The 18377-nt window shown below is 43.1% G+C and overlaps 1 protein-coding gene across 6 annotated transcripts in view; it reads right to left on the minus strand.

Moving 5' to 3' along the window:
- CASZ1 (castor zinc finger 1) overlaps positions 1-18377 on the minus strand; it is a 209081-nt gene that overhangs the window by 10137 nt on the left and 180567 nt on the right. For 4 of the 6 annotated variants that reach the window (XM_075773495.1, XM_075773496.1, XM_075773497.1 and 1 more), the window contains 9 exons: positions 17595-17739; positions 16351-16414; positions 13567-13727; positions 10012-10134; positions 8280-8615; positions 6321-6519; positions 5629-5800; positions 2668-2816; positions 531-765 (listed from right to left, as the gene is read on the minus strand). In XM_075773495.1, coding sequence (XP_075629610.1) covers positions 531-765; positions 2668-2816; positions 5629-5800; positions 6321-6519; positions 8280-8615; positions 10012-10134; positions 13567-13727; positions 16351-16414; positions 17595-17739 — 1584 coding nt within the window. The remainder of the gene's footprint in view (positions 1-530; positions 766-2667; positions 2817-5628; positions 5801-6320; positions 6520-8279; positions 8616-10011; positions 10135-13566; positions 13728-16350; positions 16415-17594; positions 17740-18377) is intronic. The other 2 variants (XM_075773494.1, XM_075773498.1) reach the window with 1 other exon arrangement.

Genomic DNA, 18377 nt, shown 5'->3' on the forward strand with positions numbered 1-18377 from the left:
CACTGCACAAAGTGAACAAGATTTTTTGCATGAGGAAGGGAGCTCAGTGAGCTGCTTTTATGTGTTGATTTCTGAAGATGTGGTAGGGTTTTTTCCCTATGTATATAATATTTGCTATTGCAAAGTCTTTCTGTACCTCAGCAGTATAGGAAAGTGCCTGACTTCAGATGCTGCACAAGGAAATACAAAAGGGTATCAGGGGAAATCCCACGTACAGAACAGGCGCACAACTGGGTTTTTTTTTTCCTTTTTTTAAATCAGTTATTAAAATAGATCCAAGACACAGGATAAAAACCTCTCTTCAGGGGAGAAAAAAGATACGCTGTTAGTTCATGGATGCTTGAGGTGCACATTTTGATGGATCTCTTCTCACATATGATGGAGGGAGCAAGGGTTAGTATGAGGCACTGTTGTGAAGCTGGTACAGTTTATATTTTAAGGTGCAGTTGTCCTTTGGCCTCACATGAGTTTGTCTCCCAAGAGAGCAGGCAACTGCTGATCTATTTCACACACTCTCCCTTCTCTCTTACCTGCTGATGTACTTTCATTGCCCACTGGAGTGCTGGAGCAGCTGCGGTCCATATTGGAAGATTCAGAGGAGATACCCCCAGGGCTACAGCCAGTGTAGTCCATGTACTCATCTGTTTCAGTGTCCATCATGCTCGGGGGTCCCTGAAAGGAAGCTGGGGTTCCTGATGAGGCTGGGCTGGGTGCCATGCTGCCAACCTGGGGGAGATTTTCATTTCTTGGAGTGTGGCCAATAACCTGCAGCAAGAAAACAGGACAGGGACTTTCACACCAAAAGCAAGATGCCAAGACCAAAACCATCTGTCTGCAATGTGTATTTGTCTCTGCCACAGTTCATGAGGGATAGCTGGAACATGCTCGTGAGTGGAATCCATGACACTGTGTCTTGGAGTGTCACTCTGCCTTCATTGGGAGCTTGGAGCCCTAAACTTGGCACATGTATCCTGGTATGTGAATTGTGATGCACTCAGAGGCTAGGAGTGTTAATCTTGGCACCAGTATCCTTGTGTGTGGATTCTGATGCATTCGAAACCAGGAGGTGTTAATATTGGTATTACTACCTTACTGTGTAGGTCCTGCTGCATTTAGAGACTGGAAATATGACTACGAACATGACTGTCCTAGTACCTGCATGCTGAGACACTGCAACAAGGGAACACAGACTGAAACCAGTGACGTCTGTGTATGCTCTGTTCACATGCAGCTGCTGTGGCCTGGCATGGTCTTCTCTGGACAGTTACATGGGTAGGTACCCAGAAGCAAAGTATGTCCAAACACACCACTAAGTGCCTACTGAGCACTAAGGAATGGGAAAAAATGGGGTTAGTACATGTAAATGCAGAAAGGCAGTGGCAGGACAGCAATCTGGTTAGCTTTGCCATGTGCCCTGATTTGTAGTTTCATCCTTGTTTTGTTGTTTGCTGGACTGCTCCATGGGCTAAGCACGGCAACAGAGCCAGACTAGCACTGTATGCTCCCAGGATTGCTCAGGCCACAATTACCACTTCTCCACTGCTGAAGTGAGATAGGATTACCAGTGAAAGGAGATGGAGGTCAAAACCAGCATTTTCTGCTCAGCATGTACTAAAATTCTTAGGGTTAGACTCAGCATGTACTAGAAGAGTAGTGAAGACAAATCTCTTTGTTAAATCTCTCCTACATTTGATTCTTGTACCTAAGCTTTTTATGTTCAGAACAAAAGCTACCACAACAGTAACACCAGTTCCTTGGCATCTGTGAACTCCTTAAATCCAACAGCAGTAGACTTGAACAATTAACTTATTGACAGTACCTAATAACTAATAGGGACCTGTCATTCCCGTGTTGCGGAATGAAAGGAGGTTCCCATCTTGCTTCTGCAGATGACCCCTTTCAGTTTTCGTATACAGAAGATGTCCTTAGGGCCAGATCAGTCACAGGTATTAAAATAAAGCTAGCTTGTTTCATCTCCCAAGTCAATGGAAATTAAAGCAGTACAAGCAGGAGGTTGCAGGACTGCTGCCATTCTGAGCAGCCGCTCAGTGCTGCAGTTGAAACTCTTCAATTTATTCATGAAACACACCAACCTAATCTGCCAGTTGCTCTCAGTTATGTGTTAGAAAAGAAGCAACTGCATTGCTCTGCTGCTTCCTGAGAGAGGACAAGGAGTGCCCCAACTAATGCCAAAATCAATAAGGGAAGAGAATTTTGAGACTGGTATTTCTCCCATCCTAGGCAGAAGCAGCAAATAATTCTTTATGGGCAACAGGAAATGTTTGCTTTAACCAGCAAGTTCAATTCTTCCACATCCTAAGCACTTTCATTTTAATAAGCCATTTGGTGTATATTGAGAGAGCAGGGAGGGAATGCAAGTTGTAAATATGAGTATTTTAGTGATATCCTCATTTTTTTTTCTCTGTAATTCACAAGGAAAAGATGTTTACACTAAGTAATGCTTTGATGTCTATGCTTTCATCATCTTTCCTCTTCTTGTAGAAGTCCACAACCAAGTAAAGCTCACTTGGGTGAACTCGCGCATCCCCAGTGCAGACAAACATCCTTAAGAGTTTGGGTACGAGCATACCCTAAAGCAGTTCTGCAGCAGAACCAAAGGGACCAGCTCTACATGAGGATCTACAACTTAAATAACCAGTGAGTCACCTGAGTAGGAACACGATCAAAGTTCTTCCCCAGCATCCTTCTCATGTGCTTTCTGGCATGGGATGTCATTTGGTGCTTGAGCAGGAAGGAGAACTGGCAGCCCTCTCGAATGCAGTGGAAGTGGCTGTTCACCTGGTTGTATTTGCAACCTACAAACACAAAACCATTGTATATAGTGCATGAAAGGTACCAAAGAGGGAAGGGGACTGTAGGGAAGATGATATGGAGGGTGGGGCAAGGATACTGCCACATTGATTTCTGGTGGATTCAAGATTATCAATGGTCACAGGTTCTTCAGGAACAGTCCTGAAATGAAAAAAAAAAAAACCAACCCCATGATCTTTTGCCTAGTGAGCAACTGCAGGAGAGGATTACAGTGTACGTAGATTTAAGAAGTGAGCCTATGCTGCGGAATAGTCCCATCCCACTTCATTTTGTTATAAAGGATCATTACCATTACATCTAGTAGTGCCTAATGCTCTCCAGTCTTAGCTAGCGCCTTTTCCTTTACAAAGAGAACAACCCAAGATATTTAACTGCATCATATAAGTTATAATTGAAAATACATGCTCATAATTAGATTAGAAATGAAAAGTTCTTTTTCTCTTTTTTCCTTTAACTGTGCTCTCAGAAAAGCAGTCTTTCAAAAGCTCTCGCTCTGGACAGTGTATGCTCTCTGGTCAGATAGAAATGAGCCAGGAAGTGTTTATTGCCACTCCAAATTTGTTATGTAATAGGGGTAGCTACTGAACAACAAGCAATTTATATGGGTTCTGGCTAACAGCACTTGACACATTTTGCTCCTCGTGGATAGTGCCATGCATGCTGGGAGTCTGTGTATCTCATTAACAGATAATCCTAAGCAGCTACATTCTATAGCTGATAAATAATGGCTAGCTGCAGTTAAAACACAGCTATATCAATAATCAGGTTCTGTCTGTTCTCCATCATCCCTTGGCCATGCCCTTATACACACAGAGGTACAGACCTACAGACAGGCTCAGTTTTACTCATCTATCACCTAGATATGATGGGTGTCATTCACTTTTACTTAAAATATGTATTTTTCATCTCGCCCTTCCCACCCATACATGTGTGTATATATTTATACATGCAAAACCATACCTATAAAAAAATCACATGTGTGTTTGTTCAAAACCATTCACAGCCCTTAACGCAGGCCAGTGCTTTCTGCACCTGCTGTATATACATACACAACGTAGAGAGGTACAGAGAAGTAGACATGCACTTACACGTTGGTATAACCATATATATCTACACAAACACATCCAGCTACACCATCCCATCATGCTGCCTGTACCTACATAGGCAAATGCAGAGTGCTGGCTAAATGTATGTTTATTGCACAGCAAGCCCAACCTATAGGCATGTATACATACTGCTGGATGCACATACCCCATCACTCCCAAAAATAAACGCTGCTGACACATGCACAGCCTGTAGCTGCCTCGCTGCCAAACAGCTCCTAAATCACCCAGCCCATCTTCAGCTCACAGATAGCATTTTATGTGGATGCCAAGTTTATGTTTGTTTAGGTATTGCACTCACCCCACAAGCCCCACCTCATCTGCCCTCCCCATTGCACTGAGCCGTTCTTTGGGATGGAGAACAAACAGTGCTGGCAGGACTGAAACAGTATCAGCAAAGGGCAGGTGAAGGCTCGCCTGTTGCTAGGGCATGCGTTTAGGCTGGGTGTCATATATCATTGTCCTGCTTTGTCTAGCCCCTGCTATCACCTGAAACACCTAAAGTTGAGCAAATAACAGCAACTGCTGAATCTACTGACATGTATAAATGAGACCTAGGTAAGTACTGGCTGTGGCGTGTTGACACTCATTACCCTGGTTACCGCAAACAGGCTACCATTTGAGTATAAATTCTTGATGTATTCAAAGCTGAAAAGAAAAGCTTGGTTCTGGTTATTGTGGCTGTTGCCCTGCGATGTGAGAGAACAGCACCCGGGAGTGTTATTCTGAACCCTGTTTTGTTTCAGCCTTTGTTCCAACCAGGAGCGATACGGAGGACGGGGTCTGTGATACTGTTAAGCCAAAACACAAATAAGACCGGTTAAGTGAATCCCAGGCAGTTCAGGATGGAGCTGTGCTGGAGCTATCCTTAGGGATTCCCGCCAGTTCAGAGCCCTGGATTTCAGCTCTAGACACCTCCCTGGGAATGCATTCTACTTTCTGTTGTGCGTTTGTTTTACCACCTTTACACTAGAGGCACTTAGATTTAATAACTACTGCAGCGCTGCTAATAGTTTTGGCAAGTGGGCAAGCCACAGTCTGAGGCTGTGCCACATCTCAGGTGTTTCTGTACGCCGTGCTCTGGTGGAAGGCCGGCACAAAGAATACACAGCGCTGTGCTCCCTGCTGTTCACAAGTGGATGTGGAGAATGCTTTCGGAGAAGTAAACCCTTTGGCTTTCAATGTGCCGCACTGGCTAAAACCCAAAAGTTTCATTTGAAGCTGCCTGGCATCAGGCAAAGCAACAATTTCCTTGATACAGGAAGACTGTCACACAAGGCACTCATCAGAACAGGCATCTCCCCCAAGCATTTTTTTTCTTACTCCTAAGAGCACCCTTAAACTCCACCCAAGACAAGCAGTAGGCCCAAAATACTACAAAATAAACCCGCAAACCAAACAAAAAGGCCTTGACAATTAGATAAAAAGGAAAAGCAAAGGAGAAGCTATATCTCCAGACAAATACATATAATCCTCTATATTACAGTTTCTAGCCATTTAACTCAGGTCTATTTGGTCTGCTTCTACTCAGGCAGACCAGGAACTGCTTTCTGTTTTGTTCCATTTCTTAGGTAGTGATTTAATGACCAAACACATCTTAAGCATAACTCACAGGCTCTAACCGATGGCATTCTTAGCCTGGGCATGGGACAGACCACATGAGAAAGGTGATGGGAAAGAGAAGAAAACTCACCTAGTCTGCCACACTCTTCTCGCTTGGTAAAATACTTGAAGCCATTGGCTGCCCTTCTCTCTGCCTTCTCGTGTTTTTTCACATGCCAGGGCAGTTTGGTGGTGATGTTAGTAACAAAGTAGCAGCCAGGACGAAGACAGTGGTAATGCCCTCGCATCCTGAATTCACAGTGCTAGAGAGGAGCAAACAGGCAGGTTGCTTTAAGCAGATCCAAAACAAACGCACCCTGATCTGCCTGCTACTAATGCCGTCCCTCTGAGACATGACAGAGAGGCCTGAACTGATACTCTAGATCACATCCATCTGATCTTCCACAAGCCACAATGCAAATTTGTTCACTGTTGTGTATTTTGTATTGCTGTCGTGTATTCTGTATTGCATTTATTCTATGTTGAAACACCCCCAAACCTAACTCATGGGTTTCCCTGGTATTCATCATAGGTTTTTTTAGATCATTCTAGTTGCCTTGTCCACTTCACCCAAATCAAAGAAACAAAATCAGTGTGATTTTTCAATTTGCTGGAAACCAAACATTTTGCTAGACAATGTAATTAAGACCCTTCCATGGTTCTGTAGTTAGACCAGGAATTAAACACTCGGCCTCATTTCCTTTTGGATAATCTACTTGCTCTTTCCCATTCTTCTCCCGCACACATATTCGGGCTAGAACACTGCTTCTGAATTGCTCTTACCTGGTTTGGACAGAGACACTGCAATGAATAGTAAGCAAACTGGTCTCGCACATTCACCAAATTATTGTTGGGGTTGATGTGGTCCAGGCAGTGGGATTCTGCTTTGCCAGAGGTTTTGCACACATACTTGCAGTTCCCAAAGAGACAGTGGAAGTGGAATTTGTTGGCATACTTGCAGTCCGTTGCCAGGCAGGGATCACTGGAATACATCCAAAACCCAGTCATCACCTTCACTCATTTCACACATTTGTTTCTTTGCCAAAATTTAATTCAAGGGGAGCCCAGCTGAAGCCTCTGTTCCAAACATGGCCTACAGATTTCCCATAGCCACCTTCCTCTTTAGAAAAATTGATGCTGACAACACTACCTACTGCAATTCCACCAAGCTAGTGCACTTTCTTGATTAAGATTATTAAAATACAGAAATGCATGGTGGGTTCTGTAGTCTTTGAGAGCCACACTTCCAATTTAAAGCTTTCTCCACATCTGGATAGATGCTGTTTCACCCTGCCTGTACGTATCTCAATGGATTCAGGTAAGTTTTTCCCATCTCAATTTTATGTAACTGAAATGAAACTCTTGGGCGTGCACACTGCAAGATGCCAGGACTTCCCCTGATGAGACAAAATCAGCAGTGGCCTGTTTAATTAGCTAAATGGTTTTGTACCTTACTCCCCCCACCCATTCCGTGGATTTCTGGCTGCACAGACAGAGGTCAGATCGGAAGTAGCTGAACATCGATCTCCAGGATCCGAAGTACTGTACCCAATGATACCTACTCAGATATGTGAAACAGAATTAATATACTTCTTTGAAAGCAGACAAATGACTGTCAATATGACCCAGAGACTGATACCAGCCTTAATAACTACGCTGTAATGCCTAACCTGATCCTGACTCCTGTGTCCTCCTGTAAACTAGGTAACTTCTGTGCCTCTGTCTGTGTAACAGATACACCACCATCATCACAGTAACACTGTGAGACTTCTTTAATGTTTTAAAAGAAGGTCATGTTACCTTCTGCCAGACACCATTGTGAATTACTTTGTAAACTAACACTACAAAACCAGAGGCACAGAATTTAAGGCGACTCCTTACACTTGTACAGAAGTTCAGCCAGGACAGCAAAACTTTGACAAATCTGAAGTGAGAGAGAAATGCTCCCTATTCCTTGAGCTGCTGAGACACCCATTCCTGGTAAGGCAGAGTCCAAGCACTTGTGCCCCCTCCACTATCTGACCCCTAGTCTTCTTCACTGAAAAAAAAAAGAAATGAAAGAAAAAAAGAAAAAAAAAGCTAAAAAAAGCTGTATTATACTGAGCTACAGAGAGCATTCCTAGGAAAGGGCCATAGCACTTACTGGCGACAAATCCAGGAGAAATCCAGCAAGCTTCCTTTGCAGCAATCTGTAAACACCTACTCTTAGTTACTTCTGTGTACTTTGCTGCAGTAACACCTCACCTTTACATGACTGAGCACTCAGTTGCCTACTGATTTTTGCTCAGCTACAGAAACTGATGGCAAGTCTCAGACTTGTAGCAAGATCTGGAGGTGGGCTAGTCAGGCATCATGCTGAAAACTTTAGAGATGCTATGATTCCTCTGTAGCCTGCAGGGTCAAAAACACTGCAAAGACGCATGTATTTCTGTACACCTCTCATGAGGTAAAAAAATTTGCTTCAGCGGTATGTTAGCAAGTTTATTTCTCCTTGAAAATCATACCTAAAAGTGCTCCCAGATATACTCGAAAATCTTGGGGTTTTTTCCTAGGATAACTGCAGGTGTTTTCTAGACTTTACAGAAGTAAATTTTCTGTGAGATAAAGCCCAGAGTGCTTTCTGGACAAGTGATCTCTCAGTGGGCAACTACAAAGATGTAGTACTACAGCTCTGAGGAGCAGTAAAGAGGGGATTGCAAGCCTGGAGAGGACACGAGGAGGCAAGTGGGATCTACAACTTACTTCTCCTGGAACTGGAGAAATCCGGGTTTGACCTGAGGCTTGGCGTTCTCCAGGGAAGTTGTTGCCAAGGGTGAAGTTGCCAGGTTAGGCACTGACGCTGGGATCTGAGGCATCTGGGGTATGGTTGAAGCCAGCTGCTTCCAAGCTAGCAGTGTAGGGGCAGAGGGCACAGTAGCTGGACTTGGAGTGGGCACATCGAGGGCAGGAGCACTTGCCATGGTGACAGAAGTAGCAGATGGTGATGAAGGGGCCAGTGAAGCCTTATTCTCAGTAGTAGTTGAGAAGGGAGACTCAGAGTTATTTTTCACAGTTCCACCCTCAGTTCGGAAGTGAAAACTGAAAAAAAACCAGTGTGATTCAGACATAAATTCTTGACCATTTCGTATAACTTGATTAAACATCAACAGGAACATTGCAGGAGTCTGCAAACAAATTAGCTGAGGTTAAATCCTAGAAGGGGCTCTGCAAATGTTGTGGAAAGATTCAGGGGCCTCCTAGACTGTCTGTGAAGAGAAGGGAATTCATTAAGAGGGGTGCAGACAGAAAGATGCAGTAACGTTGAAATCAGAGCGATGCAAGAATTGCTGCAGTCAGTAAGATCAATATGCCTGTGAGGGCACTTACCATCACTGTTGTGAGAAGCCAGTAGTTTGTAGTAGGGAACCACAGGGAACTATCCAATGCCAGAAACCAACTACTAACAGATCTTTCTGTCTTAACATTTGCAAAATCTCCTTCCCTTTAAACCCGTTCAGAATCAGTCGCGTGGCCAGCTGCTGAAAGCCTTACTCATTCTTTACTTGGGCAAATCTTCCATTGCCTCTAAAAGGAACTTGGCATGGTTTTGAACTGCAGATGATGCTCTTTAGAAATGTGCAACAGGGAAAATTTCCAATATCCCACCAATCCTTTGCTAGCCCCCTCACTGTAACAGTGGGAGCATACCTTAAATTTATTCTTCACCCAAGAGTCATCTAGAGTTCTGAGCATGCTGTACAGCCTCTGTAATATAGGCCATATTATCTAGCCTACAGTCCTGGCTACCAAACTCTGGGCTGTCTGCTACTTTCCAAAATGATGTGACATGACAAAGAGTTTCCAATATAGAACATGGCAAGGTGAGAAGGAGGTTGCTGTTGGGCTGGACAGTTTGACTGCTTCATTTCAAGATCCTTATCCACATGATGTGAAACTCTTAAACAAAACCATATAAACTAAGGGCTAGGGAAAACTTGTTAAAAGAGATTTGTCACGACAAGACAAACAATAAAATGCTTTCTACACTCCAGTGATGGGGAGCTGTCTACTCCACAAAAAGTCTGTATCCTGTGACAAAGGTTGGATTTACAGGATCCTCTCCCTCTCGTATTTTCTTATTTCTTTGTATGGTATATTTGTGTGCTGTGAGAAATATGGGTCTCCTTGAAATATGGGCCAAGCAAGCTATAGAAAAAAAAAAAAGTCCAATTCTCAGCCTTGCCAATACTGTGACACATACCTCTTTTTCACAAGCTGAGTGCATTTATTGTGAAACAAAATAAAGAGGACATAGTGTTCCAAAAATTTTAGCTGAGCATGTTTACACAGGGAGCATGTGGATACCCGAATCACTGCCCTCAGGACTGCCCACCTTCCTGCTCTTGAATAGAGTTACTCAGTAAGGTCTCTTGTCCTGCAGTGTGCGTGTTGTAGAGTTTTCTCAAGGTTTCCCAAGACTCGTGCTCTTACTTACTTGGCATGCTTGATGGCTCCATCCAGGGTGCTGAAAAGGGCACCGCATTCCTCCACCACACAATGGAAATGCACCTTATGAAGAAAGTCGCACTGCGCATCACAGAAATCCTTGGTACCAAACCTGGCCAAAGCAGACAAGCAGGCATCTTATGCAAGGCCCCAGGAGACAAGCCATGTTGGAATAGACATATTTTCTTTGTTTTTAAACTCTACTATCGTTCTGTTTTCTAATGTTGCTGTCCCTGCTGCACAAACAGCACTGCTGGCATTGTTGCTTCATTATTGCCTGTTCTATAGATCTGAACATGTAGAACAAGAACCTGATTTCTCTCCAACTGAACTTGACCAAGAAACTCCCATTCACTTTTAGGAATACAGAACTATTCTGAAACAAAAGATGAAAATCATTAGTGTTCTTCAGCGGCTATGTACCAAAGCCAAGGCTCTGAGAACAATCAAAGGTGAGTAAATTAAGGGAAATCCAGACCAAGAGGACACTGCTGAATCATTATGGGTCTTTTTTTTTCTTTTTTCTTTTTTTTCTTTTCTCTGTTTCAGTCTACTGGGAGTAGCAAAAGGGAAGAAACAACACTGGTTCAAGGGATTCTAGATCCAGAATCCGCCCACCCCCCACCTTGGAACAACAGGGTATTACATAAATGGGAGAGACGAAGTATCACCTATATAGCAGTTACAGCCTAGTATGCATAAATACTGAAAAGGACAATCCCTGAAGTGCAGGAGAAACAATGCTGCAATGCAAAAAAACAGAGCAAAAGCTATCATCTAAGATACACTTCTTGTCACCTTGGGGAAAACGATCAAGAGGGTAAAAACAACTAAGCAGGGCTTCACTCCTTATCCACTGCTGAGATTCTCCAGACATAATAAGAGTAGCACAGATACATGCGATTTCAGGAAACTCCAGAATCACAGGGAATCAGGAAGTCAAGTAAAAAACACCAGCAGGTAGGATTTGAAACTTAACAGGGGAATCTTGCATAATTAAGATACAACAAACTACAATTGCTCTGATGAGCAGGAAAGCAAGAAACAAACAGCAGCCTTTGTGTCCCCAGGAGGGACCTCTTCACAATTTGAGGGTAAAGGGAAAAGAAAAAAAACTTGTACTGGAGAGGGAAGGTCAGTGGATATAGAATACATGCAGTCAGTTAAGGTTTCAAGGGAGAAGATGAAGGAAAGTAAAGGTGTGGTGAGACAGAGATAAGAAACCAAGTTACTGCAAGGTAAAGGGGTGGTTTTATCAGGGACGAGACATTGTACTTAGAAAGGTGGTCCAATAAAAATGGGAGGAGATGAGCCAAAAATGGCTGCCTTATAAAATGTGCTTTGGACAGGAAAACTAAAGACAAAGCACACAATTAGGGATAAAATTAAGACCTTCTAGAGGAGCAGATAAAGGGACTGGTTGGAAAATATAAATATGCACAAATCAGCCAGTCTGGATGATGTATGTCCTGAAGTGCAATGGAAATTAACTCACAAAGTGATTGCATTACTATTTGCTATTTTTTAAGCCATAGAGAAGAGGGAAGTACTAGGACAGTGGCAAAAAAAAAAAAAAATAAAATCTAGGTACTGATTCTTTGATGGAAAAAAAAAGACAAGTGATCTTTGGCAATTATCCTACCTCTAGTCTTAACTTCTCCTTCCAGTAAAGTAATGGAACAAATATTAAGAGGGAGGAGAAAATCATTAAACATCTAGAGGATAAAGAAACCATGAGCAATAAACAGCATCAGGATTATAAAGAATAAATCTTGCCAGACAAATTTAATTGCTTTTTTTGATAGAATTACAAAATTAGTGGATGAAGGGATGCAATATATTTGGATTTTAGTAAAGCATTTTGATACAGTCTCGCATATGCTTAGAATTAATTCAAATTGGCCTCGATGTGAATGATACCTCATGGATTGAAAACTGGCTGAAGGACCGTAAACAAAGGCTAATGACAAACAGCAACATATCGAGCTGGGAGGAGGTATCTTGTGAATACTGTGAGGATGACTTTGGTTAGGTCTGAGCTTATTTAACATCTTCATTAGTAATCTAGAAGAAGGAGTAAACAGCGTGTTAATGAAATTCACAGAAGATACTAAACTGGGAGGAGTTGGCAACACCAGTGCAAGAGGAAAAAAATAACAGAGACACCTTGCAAGACAAGGGAGAAGGTTCAGAATACAAGAGTCATATTTGGAAATGTACAGCTAATACATCTGGGGGTGGGGGGTGTATTTTTATACATAGGGGACTCATGAGAGCAACATTAAAAGCAATCCTGTGTAACAGTGGATGGTAAACATGATACACATACATTATGCAGTATAGATGCAAACAAGGTAGCACAATTGTGAGCTGCATATAGGGGCAGGAAGCTGCTTTTATCTGGTGTAGTGAGATACAGGAGTGGCAGCCCAATTCTGCACCCATTCAGGGAACAGCAAGAACGACAACAACATGATCAGCAGGCTGAAGGGACTAATTTACAAAGTCAGATTAAAGGAAATAAATAAGCTTGGTTAAATGGTATGCTAAAAGTCTGTGACTATCTGAAGGGGGTGAACTCCAATTGCAGAGAGGAATTATCTGCTGTGGTTCAAGGGGATATAACCAGGAGAACTGCAACAAAATTACAAAAAGGGAAATTCACGCAGCATACCATGAAAAAAATTGGGACAGTGAGACATATTAGGTGGTAGAATAATGCACCCAGAGACAAACCATAGCCACACTACTTGGCAGAATTAAAACCAGGCTGGACAAAATGCAAATGGACTGCAAGGAAGGATCTCACACAGGCCAGGGGCAGATGGACTAGAAGACTTTCTAGTCTTCTCCATTGAAGTCTGTGATTTACGAACTGTCTGTAGGCATTTGTAGGCAACTATCTGTGTCACAGCACAAACCCATATGTGTCTGCCTGGGTGTATCTCTGTATGCTCAAAGCATGTGTCTGTCTGGGCATGTATGTGCATGTGTCTGTGTGTGGGTGTGTTCTGTATCTGTTCCATTTTCCTTTCAAGCCTCCTTGTCTGCAACAAAAACAGCAGAAACCATCCCAGTTCCCATACCCCTTACACTCCTTATTTTGTTTCAGTGGCCTACTCCTATGATCAGAGGAAATGCCACAGCAAGCATTTTAAGGCTTCTGTGATCTGTGTGTAATAACTAAACATGGTCCAACAGCAGTTCAGTGCTAAGAGCAGGCTGCACTGGACTTGCAGACTGGGGATATAAAGAGGAGCCAAAGATGAAGTCTAGGCTAACATGTTGTACTACATGAAGATCTGTGCTTGTTGTTGGTTCTCAAGGTCCCTTTGTAAAATAATTCTATGTGGACAGATATTTCTTATAGGACATTAACACCTACCACAGACAGCTGGGACTGAGGACTAAATGTGCTCCAGAAGGTAATCAGCATATCACAGAATTAGGCCTTTAAATTCAAGAGAACTCTGCATTCAAGTGTGAGCTAATGAGCCAGACACTTATTTTCCCTTTCCTCTATTCCCAGTTTCACACTCCTTACCGGCGCAGGTACATCTTCCATGGCTCAGAGAGCTTCTCCTGGACAAGTGCCTTCACTGCCTTGCCCAAGTACTGTGTTGGCTCTGCAGCCCCAGCCTGGCTGCCATCTCCTTCTGTCTTAATGTTCAGCAGGTTGCCAAGGCTGGCACTGGTCTTGGACATCTGGAACAAGAACATAGACACTGCATCAAGCCCAGCACACGGCCGTGGACACTGCCAGTCTGGAAACCCTCAGGACTGTCCCATGGAAAGCTGTGTCTTCAAAGATTAAGAGAGAAGACAAGAAGTCTGCACAGGCTGCCTCAACTGCATCAGAAAAACACCTCGCTCGCTCTTCCGCATCCTCCACCCAGCTACCACAAAGTACTCAGGTGTCCATCTAATATTCATGGCTCTTGTGTAAAGTAATGAAGCATCATGTCTATTTTATACATGGGGAAACAAGTGAAGAGATACATACCTTGAGTGTGGAAAAGGTGTGCAAGCTTAAACATTACTAACCCTATACAGCTCCTACAAAATGCTGGTGTCAGTACAGAGCTGGCAATAGAACTGGTAAGCTCTAGTTTATTTAGAATCATCAAGGATGTCTCCTTCTTTAGAGTGACTATCAGGTATGTTTGGGGGTGGGAGGTGGGAAATTTCATTCAACTGGGAAAAAAGTCTGGCTCCTGGAAAATTCTAACTAACTTCAATAAAGAAATGATGTCACTTTCTGTGCTAAATGGACATGTCCTCTACAAAGCAGGACTTGGACTCACAATTGAAAGGCTTCAAAGAGATTCTACACAGAGACAGTTTAGAGGTCCAGGCATATGATGTGCAAGACAGAAAAAAAGAAGTTACTTGAATGCTTAGAGAGAAAATTTTCTTTCAGAATAAATGCACAGTTCTCCAGAGTCTTTCTTGCTTTGTTGTGCTCTCAGTTACCTCCAGTATAGAATCACAGAATGGTTTGGGTTGGAAGGGACCTTAAAGATCCTCTAGTTCCAACCCCTTGCCATGGGCATGGACACCCTCCACTAGACTAGTAACAACAGTGAAATTCACAGCATGAATAAAATGCAGGATTGGGCCCAATACTTGCATTATAAACTCCACCCACTTGAGGATCTTGAAGCCCTTTATAAATATCAGTTAATTAAGCCTGACAGCCCCCCTAAATAAACTGCAATACACTACAGGAACCCTGGCTATTTGAGGCTCTCTTAATGCCCCCTGAAGGTAAAGCCCCTGCTGCTATGTGGAGACTGTAGCTCTTTATGACTGGAGTCAGAAATTCAGGTCGTCTTTTTCCATTGGTGTTTGCTGGGCATTCAATTTCTATAAAGGGTTCTTTTTCTAAGACAAATAATGAAGGATTCCTCTGCGAACAGAAATTGTGTGCAGCAAGAGGAAGAAGCAAGCATGATGTGTTCCTGAGCACACTGAGCTTGATTCTGCAATCCTTAGTCGTGGAATAGGCTCCTTCAAACCAGTGGACTCTAAACTTTGCTGGTTTATGTCACTGGTTAATCCCACTCCTTCTTTAAAAAAGGAACAAACGTGAACCACTCGTATTGTGTAGCGCTACACTTATTTTGTGCAGCATAAAGAACCTTATGCAGGGTTGCACACAAACAAATGCTTATTTCTAAATATATCCTTAAATCTCATATTGTCCCAGACATTTTCAAGTGAAGCATCTATTGAAACAGAACTTCCCTGAGCTGGGGCCTTCAGAATGACTCAGGACCCCAGACAACAGACTTACTAAACAGATTTACTCGCTAGAGAAAGTGAGTGCATATTTGGAATCACTAAAAGGACAATACACAGGAATGAATAAGAAATTAAGTTTAAAAGGGAACATCAAAACCCCACGGTAACAGAGAGCCAATGGAGGAGAAAAGTGGCATAAGGATAAACGCAGAAATTTAACAACACAGAGAAAAAAGAGTGATGAAATAAGAGAGAAAGGAGACGAGAGATTACTAGGCAAAGTCACTTTGCCCTCTCTTGAGGGTTATATGGCCTTGATGCATGTAACGCCCAGAGCCAAGGGGATGGCAATAGTTATGCCTGTAAAACCTATCACACAGTAGAATATTAAAGCATGGCTCAAAGGCTGCCCTGATCTCTACTGCAGTTGTATACAACAGCAAAATTAATCTCAGTACAGTAGAATTTATCATGTGAAAGGGAAATATGTATTTGAGATGATGTATAATTTAAAGAAAAAGTACGGAAAAAGAAACTGTGCATTATCTAAAATAAATATAGACCATGGTAAAGGGGGCTCTGTTGGACACCATTACTCACATCAGAAAGACAGAAATTGATGATTTTGGCTCAAAACTTCTAATTTTTTTTCTTCTCTTTCATAAAAACAAATGATTCTCCTCCCCCTCCTCTAATGAAAGAAAATGTTTTTAAGTAAATAAACAAAATGAGTAACTATAAAAAGAGAGCGAGAGAGAAGTTGCCAGGTTCTGGAAATAAAAATGAAAAAAAAAAAAAAAAAAATCTTTCGGAGCCCTCCTCTGTCTAGAAAGGATGAAGAAAGAAAAAAAAGGTGTCAGAGGCTGCAATATATTTCTTCAGCCAGTTCATTAAATTAATTCGTAAGCAGTGGCTCTGAAATTATACCCGATGAAAAATGGTCTCAAAATTTAAATGGTACAAACTCATCTTATTAGAGGCAAAACATTAAAAAACAAACGCATCTCTTCCCCCCCTCCCCGCCATCGCAGCTTTAATTTCTCTTGGTGGGGGGAATGAAAGGCGTTTGATGGATGGCTCTTACCTTATTCATAAGCGAGGATAAAAGAGATGAATTTGCCGAGACTGTGTGGCCATTTGATTCATTACTGGAACACACAAACCAACAGGGTTTAGTTAAGATGTGCACAGGGACTGTGAGCACTGAGATTAATCCTTCTGCCTTCAAGCTGCCTCACTCCTCACCTGCTACATCCGGAGGAAGAGAATGATGCCCACCCTCCCTTGGGCAAGCCAAACTCTTTTACTTGTGATAGCCAAGATGAGAGAAAGAGGGTCCCAAGTTTGCAGAATTTAGTTCTTTGAACTACTAAACAGTCCAGACCTCTTCCTCCAGTGTTCACATCATCACACTTTTTTATTAGCTGACTCACAACCCACCTTACTCCTTCATCCATTGGAACTTTCAAAAAAATGTCACAAAACTAGGGGAGATGCTGATGGAAGACTCATACTGCCAGGGACACAGGCCCCCTGGGCAGCAGAGGAGAAGGCAGGGCAACAATCCTTATGGCCACAGCTAAGCATGCTGAAAGGCAACCTTAGTATTTCACATACATCGATAGTAGTTCTAGTCGACTACAAGTGCTGGGGTCCCAAATTGAAACTTGTTCAAATAAAGTATAGAAAGCAATGTATACAAAGGTCAAAGTGGAGCAGGTTCACTCTGCAGCTTTTCCTCACAGCACAATCCCCAAACTGCTGTTCTCAGTAGAGATGCTGGACCAGTGGGACACACGCTCTGAGATAGGTGCATTCACAACTGCACAAGTGCAAAGACTCATGACCATAACTAAAAATTACCTCATGCCAGACCCAGACCAGAGTTAGCCTGACACCCAACTGTTTTGGGTGTCCAATTTCTCTGGAAGCTGCCTCTTAGACCTGATTCAATGCCGATTACATCAGTGCAAATGCTCCTGGTAAAAGTGTGCTGAAGTGTGGCGTTGGAGCAGCCTTCGATCAGCTCTTGATGACAACAGCAGGAACGTCTAAGAAGGAGCTTTGCCAGTGGCTTGTTTTTCAGAGGTGAGGCTCACGTCAAAGAGTCAGTGGGTACCTGTGAGCCCAGAAACATGTCTAGAGAACATATGGTTGAGGGGGAGCACAGAGAGTCTCCCTACCTCCAGTTTGGGGGTGTCCAACTCAGCCACTGTGAAATTGCCTTTCATCAACATGCTGTGTCCTCTCATATTACAGGTATGGAAACTTCTCAGAGTTTGATGCTGGAAAGAGAGCTAAGTGTGCCTGCCCGCGCACTTCTCTCACCCATGATCCTTGATGCTCAGGTCCAAGCTGTGCTCCTGCAAGGAGTCCTGACTGGTGGCAGATGACAATCCCATGGCCTCCACGGGTTCCTGCTTCACTTGAACTGGATTGAACCGTCCCGGAGCTGCTGGTTGTCCATTCCCTGCTTGAGAAAGACACCAAAATTAAATGCAAAAAGTAGATGAAAAATATAGGTCTAGAATGAGGTTACAGTGGCAAATAAGTAAGTTAAATCACTAGCACCAGTGCATAAATGGAAAAAGCAAAGAAAAGTGTGGGGGGAGGGAAGTGCTGGGATTGCTGGTCAGCGTTTATTGCCAAGCTGACATGATGGGTTCTGACGTCCACTCCAGCGTGGAAATTCTTCAAGTGATAATTATTGCAAAATTATGTCAAAGTTGTCCAGGCTATGGGCCCTTTAAAGGAGAAGGGCGGAAGGAGCGTGGGGGAGACCTGATTCTCTGCACAAACTGTCATAACTAATTTGCGGGGCTGCCTCTTAAGCGTTTATTAAAGACTCTGTTAATGCTGAGGCAATGTGGCAGCTTTCGACTGCTAGTCAAGCCCCCTTTCTCGTCCCCAATCCCAGCGTTGCCGTAGCGACAGCGATGGCCCATCACTGCGCGTGCCCAGCAGGAGCATCTGCCCCGACCAGGCTATCGAAGGTGACAGCCAATGGGATTGGCTCAAACTGCGCGACCTCTTGCCACCGCCGTCATGTTGTCCCCACAAAAAGGGGGAATTCTTCTTTTTTTTGGCGGTATTTAGTACTGAGCCCATGAA

This window comes from Balearica regulorum, chromosome 21, assembly GCF_011004875.1.
Source record: "Balearica regulorum gibbericeps isolate bBalReg1 chromosome 21, bBalReg1.pri, whole genome shotgun sequence".
Lineage (NCBI taxonomy): Eukaryota > Metazoa > Chordata > Aves > Gruiformes > Gruidae > Balearica > Balearica regulorum.